We start from the raw sequence: 19,045 nt of genomic DNA, 5'->3' as shown, positions 1-19,045 counted from the left end.
CACCCAGCTGGTTGCATGTGGAGGAGTGCAGAATCGAACCTGGCATGCCAGATTAGAAGTCCGCACTCCTAACCACTACACCAAACTGGCTCTCTGCATGGATTTAAATATTTGCAGATGGGGGTACAACTTGCCTAATAGTATATGGATAAGTACATTACACTTTCTTGAGAAAATTTTAACATACTGTGGTCCCATGGATGCTTTAAAAATTCACTGTACTTTTTTTTTTTGGGGGGGGTGGGGGGGAATCCCATATTGTACATTATCACCTATAAACTGAAAAACTGCATGTTTTCTGGTGCAGGACCACAGTGTTCAGTTCTGACTCCATAGCACAGGCAAAATTATTGGCTATGAAGAGATGTTACATTTTTTGGGAATGACTGTCACCAGGCCTGGAGAAAAGAACAGAGGCTTAATATGCAGAAATGGGCAGCAGAAGCTTTTCATGGCATAAAGGAAGTGAAAATAACATCACCTGGTATATGACATCCTATTAACATTTTATTAAGGGGAAAGGACATTTCTTCCTTCAGGCAATTGGCAACCCTACTTTTCTCATAACACTAAGCCACAAACTTTCAAAACTTTGTTACATTGTCTTTGTGTCTAAAGCTAAGAAGGAGAAGTGTCTTAAAGTGAATGTAACTGTGGGCATTAGTTTAGTGTTTGTGTAATTTTTCCCATTAAATAAACTGGGCACAAGACAAAACCTACAGATAAGGAAACTCTGAATTTGATTCCTGAGTCATGAATCTATACTTTAATTGTGGTGCATATACAAAATATTAGAAGAAAAGTTACCAGATGTCTCGAACTCTTCTTCTTCTTCCATTCTGGATTAACAAACCATGTAATTAAAATTAAGAAACAGTTCAAATATTTCAGAAGAGTCACTGTGTTAGTCTGTTGCAGCAAAAACAAACAGCAGTCTTGTGGCACTTTAACAACTAACACATAATTATTGTAGCATAATGTTTTGGGAACTAGAGCCTACTTTGTCAGATATGTGCAATACGTACTCACTAGGAAGGCATTATATAGGTGGGTAAAAAATAGGATACAATAGGTATCTAGTAAGTGAGAACTCACTTCATGCACCTAATGACATTTATGCTAGTATTAAAAATGTTAGTAGTGACACAAGACTGTTTGTAGTTCCAAAATGTAGCTGGAGATAAGGTCATCAATTAACCCAGGGGTCCCCAGCCCTCTTGAGCATAGAGGTCTATATAGAATTCTGACTTCCATGGTGGGTGCAGGAACAAAAAGGCTGCTGAAGGAGACAAAGCTAGCCACAAACTGGTTGGCACACCTTAAGTTCAGTAGTATAATGCAGATCCTGGGACTTTGATGACAACTGCTACCAAAGCAGCATTTTAAAAAAATCTTCAAAGTCAGTTAGAAGCTTTACTGGGCAAAAGCCCTACCTGGCCCCACCCACTTCCTAAAAAAACACTTAACAGGCATCATAATAGTTGTTGGCAAAGACCTGGGACTCCATCTTTGTCACAGGCTGGTGCTTAGTTGCCTTGAGTCTTATGGAAGAACATTGATCGGCCATTACCAAGGGAACTCTATCTCTCATGCATATTAGCACAGTGACAGCCAAGTACAAATCATCCTGGCTCATCCAAGTGTTTGGGAATTAACCATTCTTTGATTCATAGCCAGCATTTAGCATATAAGACTTGCAGTTTTAGTCATGCCTGTGACCTTGAATTCTGGCTATGTTTTGCTCCACTTGTGCACTCCAGGCCCAGCTGATAGAAACTTAGCCTGCAAGCTTGATGTGTTATTAAAGATCTCCTTGTAAATAAACCCAGATCTCTCATACTGTTTCTTCGGAATTTCTGAGACCCTATGGAGCCCATGGCCAGGGGCCACAACAGCACCACATTGGGGACCCCCAAATTAACCCTTAACACATTTTCAGCATCCTTTTGTCCATACTATTGGGTGAATTATCCCTGATTCAATACAAATGGATAGAACATTGTTACACTCCAATGTATAATGTCATGGCACAATTATATAATAGGCATGAACCCCCAATGCATCCTTTTCATGTTCTTTGGACAAGAGAATACAAAATAAGTGAGTTTACTCCCGTACATAAACAGGGGAAAGGGAAAAATTCACTTGAGATGGGCACTAACCTAAAGCAACTCATCCTGTTTCTATTGTCTAAGACACTGCATATTTTTGTCATTTTGGTCAATGAGACGAGTACAAGAAGAACATGTCAACATGTAACAATATTCTCAACATGGAATATTGGGCAAAACACTCTGGGGAAGAAACCATTAAGTCCCCTCAAACTCGGTGGGATTTACTCTGGAGTACATGCTTAACTGCCATCCCTCCTGATATTCACTGTTAGGCCTCTTCCCTTTTGCAGGGAAAGAGTAAGGGATTGCACTGGATGAGGAGCCTGTTTTGGCTTCAGTGCATGAGCAGCTTTCTATGTTTCCTGCATTTGTCCCCTGAAAAGAACCATGTCAGTAAGCACAGCCAATGTGGGATACTATTAGAGTGTGGGACTATGACATGGGAGATCCAGGTTCAAACCCCTCCCTTGCCGTGGAAGCCTGATGATGACTGAGTCAGTCACTCTCTCAGAGCCTAATCTACCTCACAGAATAGTTAGGAGTGGGGACGGAGGAGAGGAGAACAATACTGAAAGCTACTTTGAGTCTTCTTTGGGAAGAAAAATGGGGTGTAAATATCACTCAATATATAGAGCTGTTGTCCCTGATTTGCAGGTAGATAAGCAGGTCCAGAAGATGCAGCAGCCTCCTACATATGCCTTCCAAAGAAACGTATTTGGATTACAGTTTCAGTCCCATTGAACTAAAATTAGCTTTTCAGGGTTTTTTTAGGGTTTTATGTTGGACTTTAGAGCCTCTTGTGGCGTGGGGAGATAAGGCAGCCGACATGCTGTCTGATGTTCTGCCCATGAGGCTGGGAGTTCGATCCCAGCAGCTGGCTCAAGGTTGACTCAACCTTCCATCCTTCCGAGATCGGTAAAATGACTACCCAGCTTGCTGGGTGGTAAAACGGTAATGACTGGGGAAGGGAATGGCAAGGCCATCCTGTATTGAGTCTGCCAAGAAAACGCTAGAGGGCGTCACCCCAAGGGTCAGACATGACTCGGTGCTTGCACAGGGGATACCTTTACCTTTATAGCAAATTAGCTTTGAATCTGTATATGTGCATTCTGGCACCCCAATGTATGGCTCATGTGATGTAGCTGGCCCTGGCTGCGGCAGAGCTATTTTGTAATTGGGCCCACCCCTTGGAAAGTCTTTTTTCCATCTGTCTCCAGCTGGTGGACTTTGAAGCTCTGGCAAAAAAGAACCCTCTGAATCTTAAAGTATGCCTAACCCTAGCTTATAGGAATTCCTCTATGAGAGTATATTTATTAAATAACATAGAAAAAGGGAGATATATGATAACTGAAAAAGGATGATAATGCAACTTGTCCCCATCAGAAACAGGCGTTTAGTATAGATGTCACAGCAAGTTTAAGAGCAGGGTCCTTAACTACAAAGAGAACTGTGCAGGATGCAGGCTGAACAGCTCAATGTGTATTCTGACAGGGAACTGTGATGGTGGTGCTGCTGCAAAAGCTCTTAACTCAATGGGACAAAAACCTGATGACGTGCAGCAAATGTAGGTTGTGCTGGTTTAGCTTTTTCTCTCTCTCACTGCAGCATAGTAGAATTTCCTGTTCGGTGTTTACAAACCTCTGGCCGTTGGAGGACAGAAAAGAGAGACAGGATGTGTCTATGTGTCCGTGGCTCATGTATTTGGCTGACATATTACATTATATCATCAGCAAGGAAAATACCTTGCACTATCCCCCGCTGAATTTAAATTGTTGCCAGACCTGACTGCAGAAGAAGCCTGCATTGCCCCCTGCTGGGAAAAAAAAAACTTGAACACTAACACAGAAGACTTGAAGAAGTGATTAGCAGTTACCTTCATTTGAAAATACCTCATAATACCTCCTGCACTTCTACTTGTACTATGAAAGGCAGGGTCCACATGACAATTCTGCTGCAAGTCATTCTCACTTGACCAAGGAGGCAGGTTTTCTAGGAGTGCTACATCTCACACACAGGGCTAGGTGGCTGCAAATGCTGGCCTCGGATGGCATCAGAGTTTGCCAGATCCCTAAGAGGGCAAGGTGATGTGCCGCTGCCCATCAGAATCCTTCATCTCACTGGACATACAACTCAGTGGTGATACAAAAGGATGGGTTAGTCCGATGTAGGACTCAGGAGAACTGACATCTCTGAAAAGAAAAAGTTTCCTTTCAATTATGACCTGTTTCATCCCCACCATGTTACTGAATATGCTCTATCTGTATAAATCAGCAACAACAATTTCTGGCTTTTAGAGAACAGGGATTCAGTACAGACCCCAGAGTCCTTAATACAGAAAAAAAATACCTGTATTCATCAAATTCTGTCCTGACTCTCCTTCTAGAATTGGAGCTGCCACGGAAATCTTTATTTCTGGTTGATGTATCCTGGTCCTTCATGGGGGAGCTGTAATTGCAGAGTATTTTCCAAGCTCAGTGCAATAGCTGATGTCCTAGTCCTTTTACTACCCAGACCTCCGATCATTCTCCTTGGGCTGCCCACACTCATCCTCTCCTCTTGGAACCCTTTCCCCTACGATCCTAGGAAAACTCTGGCCAGTCAAAAAAGGAACTAATCTGGTAGCAAGATGGAAGAATACTTCAACTTAACATAAACAGCTTTCACCATGGCTGAAACAGCCATTGCCCAAGTTCCCCTTTCCTTTGCACTAACCTCATGCATAAATCTAACATTAATTTGTAAGTGCTGTTCTTATTTCCAAAGTCCATATCCTCATATACTTACTTTGGGGTGAGAAGAGGAGGGAGTGCAATGATTCTGGGTCTTGCTGTCAGCACCACCTCACCACGACTAGCCTCCACCAGAATGTTCTGGATGGTATTGTCCAGTATCAGTTCTGTCAGATTTGCATATGCTGGCATCCTAGGAAGAAAGAACACTTCAGTTCCCCCATCTAGCAAAGCTGGTATTTCCCATTATGCTCACAGGATGTTATTGCAGCATCCTTTATAAGATGCTACCTCAGGGGCAAAGCCTAGGCCCAGATCTAAGCAGTCAGGAACACACTGGCCTGGAAGGCATTCATGAGTGACAAAGATCTGATGGCAAGATCTGAACATGAGCAGATCTCAAATCTACAGGGAATATTACATAAGCAGGGAACTACTAGCTTACAAGGAAGTTCAAAATACAAAACCATGAGGCACACAAAGGATGGACTACGATGTCTCTACACCAATGCACAGAGTATGGGAAACAAGCAGGAGGAACTAGTGGTCGTAATAGAGGAAGGGGGCTATGACCTAATAGGAATCACAGACACTTGGTGGGATAATACTCACAATTGGACTACTACAATCTATTCAGAAGGGACAGACAAGAAGGGGAGAGGTGTAGCAATATATGTTAGGAATCTTTATACTTGTGAAGAAATACAGGTACCCGAGCATGAAAGTTCAGTTGAATATATTTGGGTAAATATAAAAGGAGTAGGAAATGAGAATGGTATTATTGTGGGGGTCTGCTATAGACCACCAAGCCAGTCAGAGGACTTGAAGATACTGCTAGACCAAATTTACACAATTTTCAAAAAAGGGGGAAACAGTGGTCATGGGTGACTTCAGTTACCCAGATATCTGTTGGAAGACCAACTCTGCTAAAAATGCAAACTCCATTAAACTCTTAACTTGTCTTGCCAACAGCTTCATTTCCCAGAAAGTAGAGAGGAGAACCAGGGGCTCCACTATTTTAGACTTGATTCTCATCAATAGGGAAGAACTGGTAGATGAGGTGGAAATTGTGGGCACACTTGGTAGCAGTGACCATGTGCTTTTGGAATTTTCAATCCTGGGAAAGAGAACACCTTTACGTAGTCGTACGTATAAACTGGACTTCAGGAAAGCTGATTTTCACAGACTTAACGGCATGTTGTGTAGGGTCCCGTGGTCAGAAAGACTTAAAGAGATGGGAGTCCAAGAAGGCTGGGAGTTTCTTAAAAGTGAAATACTGAAGCCTCAATCACAAACAATTCCCTTGAGAAGAAAGGAGCCTAAGGACGCCAAGTTGGCTCCATAAGCAGTTGTCAAAAGATTTGAGGAATTAAAAGAGTCATTTAGGAAATGGAAGGAAGGCCTTATTACCAAGGATGAGTATAAACAAATAACCAATAATTGTAAGGGGAGTGTTAGAAAAGCTAAAGCTCAATATGAGCTTAGGCTAGCAAGAAATGCTAAACATAACAAAAAAGGCTTCTTTAGTTATATTTCAAGCAAGAAAAACAATAGGGACACCATAGGATCACGGCGAGGACAAGTAAATGAAATTATAACAGACAAGAATACAATGGGCGCTAGAGCTTGGCAGTGGGAAGAGGAAGAGGAGGAGTTCTCCAGTCTGTAAGGGCGTGGAGTTGAATGTGTGTATTGTGTGGGAGGTTGTGGTGGCGTGGTGGCAAATGAGAGCATGGGTGTGGAGATATGGGTGTCAAGATCCTGTGGTGTGGAATGTTCATTGAGTATGGAAGAGGACTGACCTTTGGGAATTATGGCATAGTGGTTACAGATGAGCTTTCCAGAGCCATGTCTTCAGATATGTGAATGGAAAATCAGACTGGAGATTCTTAGGGGAAGATTACATGGCAACTAATTCCCCCCAGTTCTGTGTCATTTCCCTTCTTGTGTGAATTAGGCCACAGACACCGAAATGCCTCTGTCCTAATACATATGGAGTAGTCACAGTACACAGGTGTCCACCCTGTTCATTCTTTTCCATTTTTACACTGTTAATACAATGTTATGTGCCCACATGCTTCTTTCATGGTTGCTCCTTAGAAGAAGAACGGATTTTTGTACCCTGTTGTTTACTACCCAAAGGAGTCTCAAAGTGGTTTAGAAACACCTTTTCCGTTTGTCTCCTCACAATAGTCAACCTGTGAGGTATGTGGGGATGTGAGAGGTCTGAAGGAACTGGGAATGGGCCCCAGTGACCCAGCAGGCCTCAGGTGTCTTAAAGCATTTTCCAATCATCTTCCCTTCCTCTCGCTATAGCAGACCCCCGATGAGGGAGGTGAGGTAGATACCCTCACAGGGAAACTGGCAACCCTAAGAGGAAGACTCTCTGTGCACAGCAGTCTTGACCTTAGTAAGGTTTTTTTATACTGTTTTTTTATTTGCCAGGCCAAGGTTGGAAGAAGTCAGGTCAGTTCCCATGTGTTTCCAGCCATTTACTTGTTCACTATTTACAGTTTCAGGCTGTAAATATTTATTTAGATCTCCCTGCACTTTCCAGACTCACAGGACTGATGCTGGTCTGCCTGTCTGCACCCCAGAATAGGAGTATTCAACCTGTGGTCATCCAGATGTTCATGCACTACAATTCCCATGAGCCCCTGCCAGTAAACACTGGCAGGAGCTCATGGGAATTGTAGTCCATGAACATCTGGAGGACCACAGGTTGAATACCCCCGCCCCAGAATACAAACAGTTGCTGGTAAGGGCTGGCCATAGCCCATAGCCCAGGAGGGACACTCCTGCACCACTCCCTACCAACTGCAGGCAAATATGGCTTCTTTGAAGGCTGGACTCTGAGGCATTGTACGATTTTAAGTCCCACCTCCAAACCTCCAGGAATATTCCCAACCCAGGGGTAGCCAACCTACAGGTGTGGCCTGGAGAGCTCCTGGAATTACAGCTCACCTGCAGAGTATAAAGATCAGCTCCCCAGGCAGAAAGGGCTACTTTGGACAGGGTTGTGGTAGAGAAGAAACATTTAAGGCCTCCCGCACAGGTTGTTGTTGAATTGAAAGACTTGAGGCCTACTGCACAGGGTTGTTGTGCAGATGAAACAGGAGACAAAAGAACCAGTTTCGTCTGCAGAATAACGCTGTGCAGTGGCCTCAAATCTACAGAGAGTTGCAAAGAAGAAAGAAATATGGCTTGGCTGTGTCTAACCCCTGGCCAGAGCAGCATTTTAAGTGAGAAGGGGCTTTTCTGTGACCTCCCTGTCAGCCAACTGCTTGGCAGAAGGGGAAAGTTCCCCCCTCAAAAGGAATGCTCTCAGACTCCCCTGCATTGCTCTTGGAAACGCCTCCCTCCCCTCAGTCAGGGCCTGTCAGAGGCTCCTTCAAAGCAGGCCTGAAGGGAGGGAGGGGAGGGGGAGCACTCTGCAGCCTCCTGCCAGCTCTGTCAGGGTTCTGAGGCAATTTGCAGTTGGACATGACAGTTAGCATAGCCTTGGGGCGAAAAGGGCTGGCACAGCCTCTGTTCTCATCCCCCTTGGCAGCCCTACTGACCTCCTCTCCCTTTGGTGGTCAGGGGCAGACTATCAGCCATGTCTCCTGATTGCCCTGGAACTCTGGTCTGTCCGGGTGAGGGCCGCTTGTCAGTCCGGGGCCAAGGGGCCAATTCGGGAGTTTTGATCACGGACACAGCCCACCCCAACACCCCTTACTGTTTTATTAAGAGGGAACAGATGATGAAGAGAGGGCTGAACTGCTTAACTCCTATTTCTCCTCGGTCTTCTCTTGTGAGGGAAATAGTGATCAATGTGGCAAAAACGTAACACAACATGGGGGACGGGAATGGTGGCCTAGGATTACTGTTTCTTTAAATGAAAAACCTAGTTTCTTTAAATGAAACAAAGTCTTCTGGGCCAGATGAACTGCATCTAAGGGGATTAAAAGAACTTGCAGATATCCTCTCTGAACCTCTGTCCATTATTTTTGACACTTCTTGGAGAACAGGTGAGGTGCCAGATGATTGGAGATGGGCAAATATTGTCCCCGTCTTCAAGAAAGGGAAAAAGGAGGATCCGGGTAATTATCGACGCGTCAGCTTGACATCTGTAGCTGGCAAAATTTTGGAACAAATAATCAAACACTCGGTCCTTGAGTAGCTGGAACTGAGAGCTGTGATTTCTAAGACTCAGCATGGGTTTCGCAAGAACAAGTCATGTCAGACCAACTTTATCTCTTTTTTCAAGAAAGTGACTACCTTGTTGGATCAGGGGAATGCCGTGGACATAGTTTATCTGGATTTCAGTAAAGCTTTTAATAAGGTTCCTCATGATATTCTTGTTGACAAGTTGGTAAAATGTGGTATGGATCCTAATTCTGTCAGGTGGATCAATAACTGGCTGACAAATCGTACCCAGAGAATACTTGTTGGAAAAGTGTGACAAGTGGAGTACCCCAGGGATCTGTCCTGGGGCCTGTGTTGTTCAACATATTTATGAATGATTTGGATGAGGGATTAGAGGGGATACTTATTAAATTTGCAGATGATACTAAACTGGGAGGGGTAGCAAACACAACTGAAGACAGCAACAGAATACAGGATGATCTTGATAGGCTCGAGAAGTGGGCTAAATTGAATCAAATGAAGTTCAATAGGGACAAATGTAAAGTTCTCCATTTAGTTAGGAAAAACCAAATACACCAATAAAGGATCGGGGAGAATTGTCTTGGCAGTAGCATGTGCGAATAGGATCTAGGAGTCTTAGTAGACCATACATTGAACACTAGTCAGCAGTGTGACTCAGTGGCTAAAAAGGCAAATGGGATTTTGGGCTGTATAAAACGGAGTATTGTGTCCAGATCACAAGAGGTGATGGTACCGGCTTTACTCTGCTCTGCCTCACTTGGAATACTGTGTTCAGTTTTGGTCACCCCAATTGAAGAGGGATGTTGACAAACTAGAACGTGTCCAGAGGAGGGCAACAAAGATGGTGAGGGGTTATGAAGGAAGGTTGGGGGAGCTTGGTCTGTTTAGCCTTGAGAGGAGGCAACTGAGAGGGGATCTGATAACCATCTTCAAGTATTTAAAAGGCTGCCATATAGAGGATGGAGCAGAATTGTTCTCTCTTGCCCCAGAGGGACAGACCAGAACAGATGGGATGAAATTAATTCAAAAGAAATTCCATCTAAACATCTGGAAGAAGTTCCTGACAGTTACAGTGGTTTCTCAATGGAACAGGCTTGCTCGGGAGGTGGTGGGTTCTCCATCTTTGGAAATTTTTAAACAGAGGCTAGCTAGCCATCAGACGGAGAGGCTGATTCTGTGAAGACAAAGGGGTGGCAGGTTACAATAGATGAGCGATTGGGATGTGAGTGTCCTGCATAGTGCAGGGGGTTGGACTAGATGACCCTTGAGGTCCCTTCCAACTCTATGATTCTATGATTCTATGATTCTCTATGAAAAGGGATGGATCAGTCCATATATGAAATATACATAAACTCATGAAGGAGGGGATAAGTGAGAGACCTTTTGACTTACCATACTCTCCTAGAACTACTTACAGGTCAAAGGGGCAGTGCCAATGCTTACCACCACAAAGGACTGTATTCACTTCTATAGCATTGGTGGGAGGCACTCACTTCTATGACAGAAGGGAAAGCAAAGGAGCTGCCACCAGGGATACATTTGAGATGGGGGTAAAATCTAACCCCCTGGCTCTTGTGAAAAACAGGAACTAACTTTGTCTGCTTCCTAAGCTATTTGCTGATTGCAGCCCCTTTGTTTCTTCCGTAAGTTCATCCCTTTCACTTCTGCAGAACAAAAAGTTAAGGAGGCAAGGCATACAGACTGAGTTTCCATGTATAGATATACTTAATTTCTATGAGCCAAAGGAGTGAGACTAGAACACGGCAACCTGGCAGTTAGCTTTCCTGCTTCTTACTGTCCTGTATACATGTTTCTGTTCAGTTTTGTATTGCATTGCAGGAATATTAGCCCCAGAGTATGGCTAGTTGGCGGGTGACTCTACCGCAAAGGTGACCCCAGAGTCCTATCTTTTGTTTACCTGAGAACGGCTTCTCTCTCCTCCCGGAATTGTTCCTTACGAATGATGACACTCAGGGTCTCTACAGCATCTGAAGTCTCTGAAGGCGATACCTCCTCTCTCTTAGTGTCTTCCTCTCCTAACTTGTCCTTAGTGCTGACCTCTGGGGAAGGAGTTGTAGGGGAGGTACCAGAACTCTGCTTCTTGCCATGTAGCTTGGCAGACTCCTCGCTCCAAAACTGGCAGAAGTAAGGTATGGGCTCTGCAATACTTCTCACCACTGCCTCATGAAACTGAGTCTCCTCCAGCAAGCCCCTGCAGTATCAGGTGGGAGGGTGAAAACAGATTGAGACACAGAGATGGGCCACTTTTGTCACTTCATTTCTCTTACTTTCCAAGCCCAGGGAGCCGAAATTTACCCCCAAGACTACCTGATGTATGTGAGAAAAGGGACAAAGCAGAAAATATCCCAAGGATGTATTCTTAAATGGCACATTTGTTGCAGTGAGATTTCATGGGTAATGATCACCAGTGCATGGAACAACAGCAGGTCTTAATATTTTACCATGTAACTATATGGATTATACTTTTTGTAACATGGGAAATACAGTCCTCTTACAAGAAGGAAGGATCCTCTATAGCCAAACCCATCCAACAATAAGGATTTTTTTCTCTTGGCAAAAGTCCAGACCAGAAGATTTTGTATTTTAAAAATTGGCATATTGTAGTGGATGAACCAGGAAAGGTAAAGGTGTGCAAGCACCGAGTCATGTCTGACCCTTGGGATGACGCCCTCTAGCGTTTTCATGGCAGACTCAATACGGAAACCAGGAAAAGCTTGTTTCAAATTACTACTCAGCTGTGAAACAGTCTGAGCTGCTTTAGATCTCTTTTCTCCAAGGAGAAACAGAAGGTAGTCATTGCAAAAAACAGTCACGCTGCAGTCCACTCCTGTGTGGGGTGCCACAGGGTACAATTATTTCTCTGATGTTATTCAAAATCTACATGTGCCCTCTAGCACAGCTGGTCTGGAGATATGGGCTGGGATGTCATCAGTATGCTGACAACACTCAGCTCTATCTGTTAATGGGTGGCCTACTGAACATCCCAACCAGATTTGTTGACCAGATGTCTGGAGGCCATGACAGAGCCACCTGGAACTAAACCCCATGAAGATGGAGGTCCTGTGGCTAGGAAAGAAAGGGCTGGGGGAGGAAGCACACCTCCCCTGCCTTGACAATGTGCAACTAACAACTTCACATTCCATCAGGAACCTGGGGGTGACCTTTGACACCTCCCTTTCAATGGAGACCTGGGTCATGAATGTAGCTCACTAGGTATGTGATCACCTATACCCGATGAAGCTATTAGTGCCATATATAGCCCCAGAAGACCTAGCCACAGTGATTCATGCATCAGCCAGACTGGGTTTCTGTAACTTGCTCTATGTGGGACTACCCTTGGCCCTGACATGGAAATTACAACTGCTACAAAATGCTGCTAGTTAGGTGCTTACATGGACTCTATGGAGGGCTCACAGTCGACCTGCTCTCCAACAGCTACATTGATTGCTGGTGGAGTTCCAAATCAGGTTCAAGATGTTGGTATTAACCTTTAAGGCCTTACACAGTCTGGGCCCTGTGTACCTGAGGGATCACCTTTCCAAATATGTTCCCCAAATAGTATAATGTTCTGTGAATACAAACATACTAGTAATCCTTGACCCCAAAGAGGTCTACCTGGCCTCGACTAGAGCCTTCTCAGCTATGACTCCAGACTGGTGAGTTGCCAGTTGAGATCTGGACCCTGATGGAGCTGTCAAAGTTCCACAGGACCTGTAAAGCAGCACTTTTCCACCAAGCCTATAGTTGAGGTGGTGGTGTCTTCCTGTCCTCTCCAATATTCTTTCTGTCCTCCACTTGGATCAAATCCTATTGGCTGGCTGGCTGGATTGCAACACTTGGCAGGAACTTTGTGTTTTTATAGAATTTTATTATTTTAATGATATGATTTTTTTTAACAACGTGAACTGCACTGAACCCACTTTGGCAGGAATGTATATTAATTAAATTATGAATAAATAAATATTTATATCTCTCAAGGAAGCTGACTTGTGAGAATATTATGGAACAACCCCAGGTGCTTCATTCAGAACACTTTGTAGTAAGATCATAATATAAACATCTCCTCCTAACCCTACACTTCTATGACTCTGGACATAATGCTACCTTCATAAAACAGAAATTGTAGCAGAGTGGGGAGAAGCTACTCACTTGATTACTGTAGACAGCACATCTGTCACTAGTTGTGCTTCTTGCTTTGAACAGCTTGCTAGTTCTTGCCAAGATGGAGCCAATGCAGTTCGTCGCTTGTTCTTGCTGAGAAGTGTTGTATCTGAAGCATTATTTCTTGCTGCTGTTGTCTTAAGTTGACTGGAAAAAAGAAAGTGAGGAGCATTAAAACACTAAATAATGCAGTTAGCGTACCAATGTCACAAGGGATTCAGATACTGGCTTAGGTTGCTTAATTTTCCCATATCACAAGAGTAAAATGGAAGGTATCACTGGTCTGCACCTGTATAACAAAGGGGTTGAGGTTTCACCTATGCAACATATCATTTGAGCCTCAGGATATTTTCACATTCTGCTTTTGTAAATCACAGCATACCCATGCTAAGAAAAGCAACATGCAAAACAGCTCTCAAATGGAAGAATCACAAGAGCATGATTTCCTTATTACTTCAAAATGCACTGTAGTGATGTTAGATACTAGCAATAAACAGTAGTCCATTCATAGAGAGCCAAAATCCTTTCTGTGAAGTGTGCAGCAGAGGAAGAGGAAATCAGTTTGTCTTACCGGTAGAGGAAATGCTGGGGCATTTCACCAGAGAAGTTGTCCAGGAAATCATCTACTGAGTGTGACCTGGATGTGACCCCCAAATGCATGAGGAAGGGCAGAGGGGCTTCTGGCTTGGCCCACAACTTTCTGGCCTCTTTGTGACTCATTTGTCTCCTCTGGCTACGGCTGGCAGGGGGGTTGGGAACACTGTTGTTTTTAATGGGGGGAAGTGTCTGTTGGGAAAGAATGGAAAGGCATTCTTTATTGAGAGATTCCTCTGAAGCTGATAGAACAGTCCTGAATGCAGGAATCTCAAGAAAATGGGAGAGCAGTGATAGGGTATGCAAAGGAGTGGGATGAGTTTCTTTTTATTTCATATAGTATTCTGTATTTCCTTTGATTTCCTACTGAATTATGCAGTTAATCCTTTTAGGATAAGGATCACCAATCCTACCCCAACCACACAATTCATTCTGAGCTTTTAAAGATAAATAAATAATAATGTATCCAAAACATACCATTCCTGAGGCTCAACAGAATTCTCCAGGACACAGAGGCATTTGGTTGGAGTAGACCAAGGACATGAGCTTTCCCCACATTTATCAATAGGATTCATCACAGATTCACTGAAAGTGTAACTAAGAAATGCTTTCAGACATATCTAACAACAGAGGTCACTGAGCTCTAGAAGCAGTTAGACATGATTTTCCTTCTCCAGAGCCAAACTTAGTGGGAAATGGTCAAACACAATCAGAGGTGTACAGGGCTAACTGTCACACTATCTCCCTCACGCTCCCTACAGCAGTTTTTCAACCTTTAAAGTTTTTTAAAAATAAAAATGAAGCACTATCAACTCAAAATAAATAACAAAAAGGTGGCCAGCCAAACTGAAACTTGTGATGAGAGGAAAATCTAGCAACTAAAGCATTCGAAATAGAGGCAAGAATGTTGATCAATCTGTCTAGTATTGATTATCTGTCTTTTCTCCCAAGATTGATTGATTGATTAGACTTCTTACCCGCCACTCCCAAGTGGCTTGTGGCGGGTTACAAATGTCAGTATAAAACCCCCAGTAAAATACCCCTTAAAACCACAGACAAACAATACATCAGATAAGAACAAGATGCAGCAAAACCATTGAATTCCCAATTCTGTCCCCATAGAGAAGGCAAGGAAGGGCAGATGACCCCAAGTCCGCCATTCAAATAGTGATGTCTTTGTCCTGAAGGGGGTCAAACAGATCTTCCTTAGCGCACAAGCCTCAACCATAGACTTGGCAACCAAAGAGCTCAGGCAACATGCATGGTTTTTCCTTTCTGATTTTATCCACACATCAAGCCTTTAATGTAGGTTGAGGTGAGAGTGTGTTACTGGCCCAGGTTCACCCAGTGAGCTTCATGGTAGTGTGGAGTTTGAACCCTGGTCTCCCAGTTCCTAGTCCAACACTCTAGCTTGTATGTTGTTGTTAGGTGCGAAGTCGTGTCCGACCCATTGCGACCCCATGGACAATGATCCTCCAGGCCTTCCTGTCCTCTACCATTCCCTGGAGTCCATTTAAGTTTGCACCTACTGCTTCAGTGACTCCAGCCAGCCACCTCATTCTCTGTCGTCCCCTTCTTCTTTTGCCCTCGATCGCTCCCAGCATTAGGCTCTTCTCCAGGGAGTCCTTCCTTCTCATGAGGTGGCCAAAGTATTTGAGTTTCATCTTCAGGATCTGGCCTTCTAAGGAGCAGGCTGGGCTGATCTCCTCTAGGACTGACCGGTTTGTTCGCCTTGCAGTCCAAGGGACTCGCAAGAGTCTTCCCCAGTACCAACTTCTGAAGTTCAAAAGCCTCAATTCTTTGACGCTCAGCTTTCCTTATGGTCTCACTTTCACAGCCATACATTGCAACTGGGAAGACCATAGCCTTGACTAGACGCACTTTTGTTGGCTGGGTGATGTCTCTGCTTTTTAGGATGCCATCTAGATTTGCCATAGCTTTCCTCCTCAGGAGCAAGCGTCTTTTAATTTATTTGCTGCAGTCCCCATCCGCAGTGATCTTGGAGCCCAGGAAAATAAAATCTGTCACTAGCTTGTATACTACCCTGTTAATTATAATATGAACATGAGGGGAAGCTGGGGCCACCCAGCCAAGCAGAAAACTGAGAATTACTGTTGTTAGTTATATCTGTACCAAAATGTACCATTCATGCCAACCACAGCAATATCATATCAACTTGGATATTATTACCCTTTCTTTCTCCTTGTTCCAGCAGCAAAGCACCATCAAGCACTACAGAAAGTTAATATAGTCCAAACAGCCAACACATATTTTGGCATACAATTATTCCATAGGCATGTAGTTCCAGTCTATCACAACAATATCAAATATAGATATTCTGAATAAAGGTCTATGACAACTTTGCCCTCCCTCCTCCTTTTCTCTTGTTCTTTGTTGAGCAGCTCCTCTTTCCTTTTTCTTCTTTGTTTATTTCTGCCTGACAAACCCAGTCATTTGAATGTATATTGTTAGATGCTGACCCAGCCTAGGGAACTAAGGGGAGAGAGTTTTTATGTCTTGGTTTGATAATGGCACACAAGAGGCTGATAGTAAATCAAAAGTAATGAACTTTTTCACTTTGAAGGGAAATGGTCGGGTAGAAATCAGGTTTAGGTGAACAGGCAACAGGAATGTGGTAACATTGTATAAAAATAAATACCAGATACTGTGTCACAAACAAGTAACCCCTGAACAAGGAGGGATTACGAGAGATTATGGTCGCCACTGTGATTATTATTTTAATGGGGATTTTATTGGGTTTTATTGTTTTAGAATTTTATGTGTAAACCGCCACGAGGCTACAGCAAGTGGTGGTAAAGAAATCAAATAAATAAATAAATAAATAAATAATAACTGTTTCTGTTTTTCAGACAGCTCTTTACAAGTTGAGGAGAGAGCTTTCTTGGCAGTTTTTCTTACATAAACTAGCATAATCTTCTTTACGAAAAGTAAAGTTAGTGAAGACAAAAACATTTATGCAAGTTCCAGTTTCCTTCCTTATCCACCAGTTAGAGATCACCCCTGTCTTCTAGGAGCTATTTCCCTCAGCCTTCCCACTTCCCTAACTCAGGATCCTTCTTGATCCTCTCCCAGTCTGTTTCACTCTCTCACTGTTAATTGTCAACCCTCAACTCCTAACTGATACTCTCAGCTGAAGAATTCAGTTTGAATCCCCGTCACTCAAGGTTCTGAGACCCAGTTAAAGCCTTAACAATTTACTGTTCTTGTTCTATAAGTATATTTTGGTTGCGAGATACAACGTAACTGTTACCTTGTATTTCCGGATCTCTTTAAGTGGAATCGAGGGCTTTGCTGACTCCATGGATTTTGAAGAACTCTAAACAAAAGTTTGCAAATAAACATTTTAATCTGCTTTCTTTTCTCAAGGTAGTTACAGGAATTTAAAATATACTAAACATTAATATTCAATTCAAATATTTTGTGGAGAAGGGAAGGGGAACCTGGCTGTTTCCTGCTGTACCTCTGATGGCTTTATTAATGGCAATTGCAGAACACTCAGAGAAGTGTTCTCAGTTGTAGCTGAATTCTGACACAATGGAAAGGAACCTGGCTGCTTCTTACCCTCTATAACATGATCCCATTAATGGCAACAAACAATACAGAAGAAAGTAAACAATGATATAAATTACATGCAACCAAGTTTTTATGCAACCAGGTCAGCATATCCTTGGGAAGCTGCACTTCAGAATGGCAATCAGGGAAAGGGGTGCTTTACCTTTTCCCTGTCATCCATTATACCAGTAGTTCCCAACCTTTTTATCACCGGGGACTGGTCAACGCTTGACAATTTTACTGAGGCCCGGGGGGGGGGGGGGTAGTGAGGGACGCCACTGCCGCCTTAGCCCCTGCTCCACTTGCTTTCCCACCGGCACCCCTGACTTCCCACTGCCCGCTGGGGGGCACTGCCAGCAGCAGCTGCTCAATGCCATGCCACGGGGGAGCCCCAGCCATGACGGTTGCTGGATAGCACCAAAGGTGAGCCGGCAGCAGAGTGGCAGGGCAGCCCCCGAGGCAGCAGCCGGGGAGGAAGACAAGGAGGAGCCGCGGCCCAGTACTGACTGATCCACGAACCGGTACCGGTCCCCGGACCGGAGGTTGGGGACCACTGCATTATACTATTCAAGATCATCTCCTTCCTTATTGCAGTTCCCTTAGTGGGATTCTAATGGTATTATGTCCAGAACTGCATGGGGAAGAGCATTTTAAATAGGGAAAATAGCCTGGGGTTTATTTTTGATTTATATGCCGCTGCTTCCAGAACCAGCTGGCCCTGTTATTCTTGAAAGTCTCCAGGCCCACACGTGGAGGCTGGGAACTCAGCTGGCTGTATATGTATGAGGAGTCAGGAATCAAACCCATCTCTTGAGCTTAAAGTCTGCTTCTCTTTAACCACTTTAACCACACTGGAACTCAAGATCGAGCGGGGAGCGGTAGTGGAAGGAGGGCCAGAAGCCAGGAAGGTCACAGTGTAGGTACCGTATATACTCGCATATAAGCCAACCCGCATATAAGCCGAGACACTTAATTTTACCACAAAATCTGGGCAAACTTATTGACTCGCATATAAGCCAAGGGTGGGAAATGCAGCAGGCTACTGGTAAATTTACAGGGTGGCTTAAGTGCTTAATCCATGCTCAATCATCACAGGCTTTCCCATCCAGCCTCCCTCCCCCCCCCCCAAAAATACAGAAAAGTCAAGAGGATGAACAGCTGCTGGTTTTTGTATCCCGCTTTTCACTAACCAAAGGGGTCTCAAAGCGGCTTACAATTGTCTTCCCTTCTTTTCTTGATGCCAGACCCCCTGAGAGAGCACTCACAGAACTGCTCTGTGAGAACAGCTCTGGCAGGAGAACCAAACAGTGCCCCCTGGGCCAGAAAACCAGAGCAGAACAATAGTACCCAAAGTTGGCAACCTACTACAAGTACAACAGCTACCAAACTGGGGGCTACAGTGTCCCCTAGAACAAAACAACACTGAAATAAAGAATGGTAAATCTGCAAGCTGAAAGAAAGAACTGTAAAAATCAAAAGGTCCCTGGCCCTAAAGAAGTCCACCTGGTCTCAACCAGGGCCAGAGCATTCTCTGTTCTGGCCCCCACCTGGTGGAATGAGCTCCTGGAGAAGATCAGGGCCCTGACAGAGCTTAAACAGTTCCGCAGGGCCTGCAAGGAGGAGCTCTTCCGCCAGGCATTCGGTTGAGACTAGATATATATAACCAACAGCAACCAAAGGGCCCCTGCTCCCCGCTCCCCTCAG

At 44.1% G+C, this 19,045-nt stretch overlaps 1 protein-coding gene across 5 annotated transcripts in view; it reads right to left on the bottom strand.

Annotated features, from left to right (window-relative positions):
- Nucleotides 1-391: 391 nt before the first annotated feature.
- The window catches only part of CFAP65 (cilia and flagella associated protein 65), a 63,020-nt gene continuing 44,366 nt past the window's right edge, over nt 392-19,045 (bottom strand). For 4 of the 5 annotated variants that reach the window (XM_077320731.1, XM_077320730.1, XM_077320733.1 and 1 more), the window contains 7 exons: nt 17,040-17,105; nt 13,746-13,960; nt 13,163-13,321; nt 10,911-11,204; nt 4,899-5,036; nt 4,461-4,559; nt 392-4,303 (listed from right to left, as the gene is read on the bottom strand). In XM_077320731.1, the coding sequence (XP_077176846.1) occupies nt 4,183-4,303; nt 4,461-4,559; nt 4,899-5,036; nt 10,911-11,204; nt 13,163-13,321; nt 13,746-13,960; nt 17,040-17,105 (1,092 nt within the window). In that variant the 3' untranslated portion in view covers nt 392-4,182. Of the gene's footprint in view, nt 4,304-4,460; nt 4,560-4,898; nt 5,037-10,910; nt 11,205-13,162; nt 13,322-13,745; nt 13,961-17,039; nt 17,106-19,045 lie in introns of those variants that run through there. The other variant, XM_077320735.1, reaches the window with a different exon arrangement.

Source organism: Paroedura picta, chromosome 2 (assembly GCF_049243985.1).
Source record: "Paroedura picta isolate Pp20150507F chromosome 2, Ppicta_v3.0, whole genome shotgun sequence".
NCBI lineage: Eukaryota > Metazoa > Chordata > Lepidosauria > Squamata > Gekkonidae > Paroedura > Paroedura picta.
The sequence above is the reverse complement of the archived record's forward strand: the minus strand, read 5'-3'. Positions and strand labels throughout refer to the sequence as shown.